The sequence below is a fragment of the Photinus pyralis genome, unplaced genomic scaffold, assembly GCF_008802855.1.
Source record: "Photinus pyralis isolate 1611_PpyrPB1 unplaced genomic scaffold, Ppyr1.3 Ppyr1.4_LG3a, whole genome shotgun sequence".
Taxonomy (NCBI): Eukaryota; Metazoa; Arthropoda; class Insecta; order Coleoptera; family Lampyridae; genus Photinus; species Photinus pyralis.
Genome location: NW_022170509.1, coordinates 6,446,638 through 6,455,040, shown reverse-complemented (window position 1 = coordinate 6,455,040; position 8,403 = coordinate 6,446,638). Strand labels below are relative to the sequence as shown.

General features: G+C 35.9%; 1 protein-coding gene across 1 annotated transcript; it reads left to right on the top strand.

Annotated features, from left to right (window-relative positions):
- Nucleotides 1–4,549: 4,549 nt before the first annotated feature.
- On the top strand, nt 4,550–6,914 carry LOC116165244. Its single transcript, XM_031479511.1, has 3 exons — nt 4,550–4,683; nt 4,733–4,909; nt 5,442–6,914. The coding sequence occupies exons 1-3, from the start codon at nt 4,602–4,604 to the stop codon at nt 5,555–5,557; spliced, it is 375 nt and encodes a 124-aa protein (XP_031335371.1). The 5' UTR covers nt 4,550–4,601; the 3' UTR covers nt 5,558–6,914.
- Nucleotides 6,915–8,403: the final 1,489 nt, after the last annotated feature.

The following is an 8,403-nucleotide window of genomic DNA, read 5'->3' as shown; positions in this document are numbered from 1 at the left end:
AATTTCTGTACTTTTATTAAATAGAGTTTATTGTGTAAGTGTTTCTTTGGCTTTGCGTTTGGGTTGTATACGAGTGGGTTGTGATAACGTGGTGTGTTTATGTGAAGAAGGAGTTTTGTGTTTTTTAACTGTGCTAGGACGTGTAACTTTATTCAGTGGACCTGTCTTTGTGGTACATGTTGCCTTACTTGTATTTATGTTGTTTCTTTGTTCTTGAGGTTGTATTTGTGTGGTTGCTTGGGTTTTTGGTGGAGATATTACATTATGTTGTGAGCATGTAGTTCTGTTTAGGTTTTTGCGTTTGGGTTGAATACGAGAGGGTTGTGATAACGTGGTGTGTTTCTGAGAAGAAAGAGTATTGTGTTTTTTAGCTGTGCTAGGCCGTGTAACTTTATTGGGTGAGGGCGTCTTTGTAGTGCATGTTGCGTTACTTGTATTTATTGCGTTTGTTTGTTCAGGAAGTTGTGTTTGTGTGGTTGGTTGAGTTAAAAGCGGAGATATTACAGTATGTTGTGTATCATGTTGTGAGTCTAAAGTGCTGTTTAGGCTTTTGGGTTTGAGTTGAATACTAATGGGTCGTGGTAATGTGGTTTGCTTCAGAGGTGAATCTCTGATTGTAGTATATGTTGTATCATTTGTTGTACTTGTTTGTTCGGTAAGTTGTATTTGTGTGTTTGTTTGGGTTAGAGGTGGAGATATTACAGTATGTTGTGTACCGTGTTGTGAGGGAGTGCGGTTGTTTACATGTATACGTTGTGGATCATTTCTGTATGTAGTATCTTGTGTTATGTTTAGAAATTTACGAACAATATGGCATGTGTTGATAATGACTGCTTTTTGTAAATGTTTGTGTGTTTTTGTCTAAACCTAATAGTTGTAAATTGTGGTGTATTGTCTTTGGTATAACTCCGGTAGCACTAAGAATAATGGGAACTATAACAGTAGATTTCATTCTCCATTGAGTCTTAAGCTCGATAGCTATATCGGTGTATTTGCGGTGTTTTTCTGCATGTGTTTTAGTTAAGTTGTTAGTGTTGGGTATGGCAATGTCTATAATACAAATGGATTTTTGCGTTTTATCTATAAGTGTAATATCTGGTCTATTATTGTGGATAGTTTTGTCTGTGAGTAGTGTCCTGTCCCAATATAATTTGTGTGTGTTGTTTTCAAGTATGATCTGTGGCGTGTATTTGTAGTATGGTGTCTTATCTGTTATGAGATTGTGTTTAAGTGCTAATTTTTGATGTATGATTTTAGCTACCTGATCGTGTCGATGTTTGTATTCAGTTTGTGCAAGTCGTGTGCATGCCGATATTATATGTTGGATTGTTTCTGATGTTTGTGAACAGAGTCGACAAGAATCGTTTGTCACTGTTTTGTCTTTATGTATGTGTTTTTTATAGTTGCGTGTATTAATGACCTGGTCTTGTATTGCTAACATGAAACCCTCCGATTCCGGGAAGATATCACATTCAGACAACCAAGTGTGCGTTGCTATAGAATCAACACAATCCTGACTAACCTCTTGTGGAAATCGTCCATGCAACGGCTTTTGGTTCCATGTCTGTATGTTATTTGTGATGTATGTAAGTTTGGATGGAGGTGGGAGTATATTAGTTTCGTGTAGGTTAAGTGGCGTATAAGATTTGTCTGCATATGTTACTGTTTTGTGTAGGACTGAAGTATCTGTTTTGTTATAAAAGTATTGTCGCAAATTGTGTATTTGTGTTTGGTGCAATAGTTTTATATCTGTAAGTCCTCTACCTCCTTCCGAACGAGGAAGGTAAAGTCGTATAGTAGAGGAGTGAGGGTGATGTATATGGTGTCTTGTTAATAGTGTACGTGTGTTTCTCTGTATTTGTTCTAAATCTGTATTTGTCCAACGTATAATCCCAAAAGAGTATGTAAGCACTGGTGTGGCATAAGTGTTAATAGCCTTGATTGTATTTCTACCGTGTAATTTTGTTTTAAGTATACTGCGTACTCTTTGTAGGTATTGTGTAATAAGTGTCTGTTTTATACTCGTATGTTTAATGTGTGTGTTTTGCTGAAAACCAAGATACTTATAAGTTTCATTCTCGTCCATGGAATTTATTAAATTACCCTGTTCTAGCTCATAATCTATAAGTTCTCTTTTACCAGCTGTGATGTGTTGTGTTTTACATTTATCGATTCCAAAGTCCATTTGTATGTCACGTGAGAATGTTTCGGTAATGTGTAGAAGGTGATTAAGTTTTATGCTTGTGGAAGAGTATAATTTAAGATCGTCCATGTAAAACAGGTGTGTAATGTTGTGATGTATTTCGTGGTTGTGTTTAATATTGTACCCAAAGTTAGTAGTGTTTAACAAATATGAAAGTGGATTAAGAGCAAGACAAAACCAAAGCGGACTTAAAGAATCGCCTTGAAAAATTCCTCTTTTAATTTGTATTGGGTCGGTAATAAGTTTTGTGTCGTTTAGTGTAAGTGTTAACGTAGTGTTCCAACATGACATTATGTAATTGAGGAATCGTGTAATATTGTTGCTGACCTTGTATATTGAGAGTACTTGTTGTAACCAAGAGTGTGGTACTGAATCGAATGCTTTTTTGTAATCAATGTATGCAGTGTGTATGTTTCGTTTGTTATGTCTGGATTGTTCAAGTATAACAGAGTCTATAATGAGTTGCTCTTTACAGCCTCTGGAATACTTGGTACACCCTTTTTGTTCTTCGTATAAAATGTTGTTATCAGTACAGTGTTGGTATATTATTATTATTATTATTATTATTACAAACAATTAACAATAAATTTATAATAGTCTTAAAATAGATTAATTTATAACAGTAATTATTATTTATCATTTGCAATGTATAACATAACTCAAGCGCGTTGAAGTTGGAACTAAACTGAAGCGAAACTCGACCTGCTTATATAGCAATTAGCAAACGACAGTTATTCTTGTCTTTGGGATGTTCTACAATAAACACACGTCATTTTTCCCGGAAAGATTGCTTCACATTCGCGTTCGGTCTTTATCGCCGATGACTGTTCTTTCATGGGCCATGGCCTCGAAGTCTATCGAGATTTCTGGAATGTTCGCTACAATACAAAAAGTGATAAGAGGTATTATGGCGGATTTTTAAAAGATAACAAAAATTGTTGATGCTGCAGAAGTTGTTGGTGATAGGGGATTAGTAAGGGGTTGCGTTAACATATTTATTTTTGGAATTGGTGGCGCAAGAAGTAGGGAAAAATTGAACAGTAAAAGGCGAAAAAAGTTGTTTAAGGTGCAACGTTAAACATTGTGGAAAATAGTAGGGGGCTGCTGTAACATGCCTATTTTTGGCATCGGTGGTGCAAGAAGTAAAGAAAGAGGACGAATAACATTGTTTATTTTTATTTATTATTAGTATTTGTGGCGTTGGTGGCGCAAGAAGTAGTGAAAGGGTACTTCATAAGGTGAAAAAATGTTGAGGGCGCAGATGCGGTAATGAGGTTTGTTGTAGTATACGAGATTCTTGGCATTGATGGAGCAAGAAGCTACGTATCTACAAAGCGCGGATACGAATTTCTTTCTAAAAGTGTAAAGTTCTCCTTTCCTTCCGAAAGTTAAAAAATGTTTTATAAACTCCAAAAAAGATTTTTAGGGTAGAATTGAAATCCTGTTATGTGTTACATTTATTGGTAGCTGTGACATTTACCACACCCTCCTATAACAATCACATCCCCAAGTTCTAAACATCATATCTTACTTGAGTTACAAATCAAGCAAAACAATAATCTGAAAGGGTAGCGATGCATTTCGCCTTTCTTTTGAGTCTGTTTAGTGAACTGTCTTAGACGAGGGCATTCATAATTAAGAAGCTTAGAAATTCCCAATTCGTACTAGTCACAAATAATGTATATAACGGTGACTATTCGAAGAGTAAGATCTGAAAGCTCTAAAGTGCGCCGAAAGGGGCGAATAATTAGTATTGAATTCGTAGATTAGCGTAAAATCGATAAAAACTTTTGCTTAAATACATAATACTTGACAGGTAAGGAGCTTTCGTGGCCGAAATTCTGAAAGGCGACGCATAAATGATCGATGAGTTGTAACATTCTTGTTCGAAAGCAGAAATTTAATATTGTCAGGGCAGCCGAAAGAATCTAGGAGGAAGTTGCATGAAATTGTCGCCTCGCACAGAACTTAATTTTCCACTTTAAATTAAGGCGAGGAAAAGCCGTTCTCATTTGTAAAAGATGCAGGGAAAATACCTTTAAGTTGATTTGAATAGGTTCTCAGGCTCATTGTGGTAGAGGATTGATTACAGCAAATAATTTTCCGTGCGATATTTCAGACAGGCGACAAAATGCGCCATTGTACTTCCAACACTAGATTGACTTATTTGAGCCTGTCCTTAGAGAATAAAGTTGTTTGAAAATTATATAAACTATTGGAAATGTGAATTTTACAACAAAAAATAACAAACAGTAGCTAACTGTCTTTGAGTGTGGGTTTTTGCAATAATCAGTACTAAAGTTCTTTTATAAAAATGCCTAAAATAAGTTATTTTTGTTTCAGTTCCGTTGCAGAGGGAATACCAGCGGATAATCCACACTTAGTACTTTTGTTTTTCATGTCACAATTGTTTTTGCGTGAACTCACCAAGTGCCATCGTCTTGTTCAAATTATACCTATGGATATGTCCGGCTACTATGGTAGGTGCTTTGAACTATGCACGCTCAACGTTACCTTTCATACTTTCAGAAAATAGAGCCGGCCCATCAAATATTGGAAATGTAATAAGTCAGATATTGTTGTGTAAACAAATTACACCCGACTTTAACCAAGAGGAACTATGTAGTATTACAAAGGATTCCCAAGAAATATCTAAACTATTAAAAGAACTGCAAGAATATATGCCTAAACAGGAGAATAATTTGGGTAAATATAATAATAATGCCTTTATTGAGTTACACCTTATCCGAAAAAAATATATTATAGTTATTAATATACGATTTTGCCACCCTTCATTTTTTTTAGTTTATTTTGCCTTTATTTTTGAGTGGGCGGGGTTTCAGCCAAGGCTGCTCTACCAACCCAACATTTACAAATATCCATGCCCGAACCCGGATTCGAACCAGGGACCCTTGGCACCACAGTCCAGCTTTAACTGAACTGCTCCACACGAGCCGGCACTGCGTATTGAGTTGTTCCTTAATTGGGGCTCAAAACAACTCAAATTAATGTGTTTCGATACTTGTATTTGGGAGAACAGCTTAATGCAAGTACAAATCAGATTTTTGGTCGCGATCGGAAACCCTTCGTTGTCTCTGATATTGACGCAGAAAACGTGGGAGTTGGCACACAAGACGAACACAAATTAACATGTTAGGGGCTTTTCCGTTGTAGAACGAAAAGCGGTGGTTTCGCTATACATTGTCCAATATTTAATTGCTTTGGATTTTTCTTTTAGAGCGAAATATCGCGCTAACGGAAGACCTTAGCCAGTGGACCAATAAACGCCGAAGGAATTCTTTATATAAGAACATGAGGTTTTTGTGCTGTATTCGCCGACCAAACTACTTGTGACTGTACAGGAAAAAGAGAAGGTATTCTCTGCCATTGGAACTAACCTCGTGTTGAGGTTGAGCACCTCTCGTCTGAAAAAATACAGTGCTGCTGGTTTTTCACAATTTTTCACATGGCATCTCGTTTGGAACAATATCTTCGTAAATACAGGAGCGTACGACTAAAACCTAATCCTCGAAGTAGTCTAATTGTTTAGAATATTAATAGATGCTATTTTTACATTGCACGTATGTATCATAAGTTATCTCACGGGTAATAAATACCATAATGCCTATTATCTGACAGACATTTAGAACGCAAACATTTTTGTGGCAAATATCGATTTTTTGTTACAGCACCCCATATTTTCGACTGTTCTGTCAGATAAGAGTGCAAACCAATAACTGGCGCTAGATATTCATTGTATGGCTCTATAACATTGCATTAGTTGCTAATAAAGTACTACCTAGCTGTATTACCATCTAGTTTTAGAATTCGCTTACGTCGCGAATAGTTGTTAATGTCCATTTACACCAGTCTTATGGAAACTAATTATAAAAATAAATTGAAGAATAAGTGCGGAAATAAAATATTTTATGTTTGATTCAAATTTGTATTGTTGAGAATGTACACCTTTTACAATTGTTATATATAGGATTCGTCCGAAAAATTGTGGTTTATTAGAACGTTGCTACGTGTAAGTGGATTGCAAAGTGAATTTTATATGATAGGTAATCTAAACCATGATACATTTAGTACCAATTAGAAGAGTAGAGTTCGAAGAGGCTAAAATCAGACTGCTCATTATCGAAAAACGAACCTACTTTCTTCTTCTGCTCTTCCGACAAATTTAGCTTAGGGAAACACATTGTAGAGTGTTACAAGTGGTGACGATGGTATTTTCTTTTTATTCGCACGCAAATCCAACTGTTACGAGAGATATCACACTTGTCGTCACTACTTTAGCCAAATATGTGATTTGTTCTGACCAAAATGCCAGCTTGCTGGTGTTCAATAACATTTATCTTGTGATGTATTCGTAAATTTATTTAAAGGCTGGAATTGGTGGCCGAATATTATAAATCAAACTTAAATGTTGTTCAGTAATAAATACTCAAGTGAATTCACAATATACACCAATTTTAATAAAAATATTTTATCACTCAATATTATATAACTTTGTCAGGATTTACTGTTGTCTATGTGTCTTAGAAGTAGATAACTGAAAAACTATTTATATACATAAGCATTATTTCTAGAATCTGTGATATAGGTGGAAAACAGAGCTCCGTCAATTTCTATTTATTGTTGTACGGTTAGTTATTTTCAATAATTATAGAGTTGTGTAACCAGAGAACAAATAAAGCCTTTTCATGTCTGTGTTTTAATACCGCCCATTTCGTTTGAGATACCAATTCCTTTGTCCTTTATGCTGCACCGAATATTTTAATTATTTCCGTGAGTTCATTATTGGTTTCTCCGGTAATAAATCAAAATTTCGGAAAGTGGCCTCACAAACGACCCAGATAGTTTGTGTGTAAGGTATATGAAATGGGCGCAGAATTGTAGGTGTGCGGTGCAAATATTTGGGTGTAACACATGGAAGTTGACGTAACTCTTATGTGCTCGATTTTCCGTCGTCTGTCCGTCTCTCTGTTCCATCGAGATCTCGGCCCCTGGACCACCTAAAGACTTCGAGTTTTCGCTAATTGATAACTGCTATCTTATATTTATTTACAGCTAATATGTTAGGCGGTAACACCAACGAGTGGGTTTTGAAACTTTTTTTTATCTGGCGTACATACATTTCTATAATCCTTTGCATCTTGGGAGACGAAACCTTTCACGGACTTTCATTCGTTTTACCAAATGAGAAGTGCCCAATGTCATCATGGTTGAACCTGAAGACCAGAGCGATCTCCAAGCTTTCGACAGTAAGATCCATCATTAAAAATCTATTTATATTCGCTGCGGTTATTTACAAGAAGGATTGATTTTATATTTTTTATGCGACCATCGGCTGTTTGAGTTGCTAACTCTGTAATTAACTTGTCTCTTCATAGTTCAACAGTTCTTATCCAACTCAATAGTTCGTTTCTGGCCTTGATTTATGTGCAAATTCAAAATGTGCACGTCCTTTGGGGCTGGGAAACTTTCAATTGCAGGAAGTTAGTATCCAATTCCGAATCGAACAGCCCAGATAATGAAGTTTACTTGTTAGGAACACACACAAGGACGCGGAAATTAGGACGAGCGACAAAAAGACGCATGCGACAAAAGGACGCGTGCGACAAAAGGACGCGTGCGACAAAAGGACGCGTGCGACTAAAGGACGCGCACGACTAAAGGACGCGCCTGATCATTTTGTTTTGAATTTAAAGTTTTTAAAAACAAATTACTATACTGCGGAAAATAACTGTAACTATTTTCGAAACATTTAGAATCTGTATGTACAGTAGTACTACAGATAAATATTTTTAACTAGTTAATACCTTGTTAAAGATAATGTTGAACATCACATTGTCATTACCTAAATGATACATAATTTTAAAACTGCAATAGTCTATTTAACTAACTTGATGTTAACCAATTACATTTAATGGCTTTGGAGCAGATATTTAATATGGATGTTCACTTCTATACCCAGTCATTTGACAGTTTTTTCTATTCATGTAAAGATGGTTTTATCATTTGTCCAAAAGTCAAAAGGGTCACAAGATGTTGATGCTGAACGTTTTATTCACAAAAAGTAACGAATTATAAAAAGGAAGACTATTGGCAGTGCGCCGGTTACAACAAGTGTAAATGTCCTGGAAGACTGCATACTGCATACGTTTGAAGGGGAAATTGTGAAGAGCACATCCCAT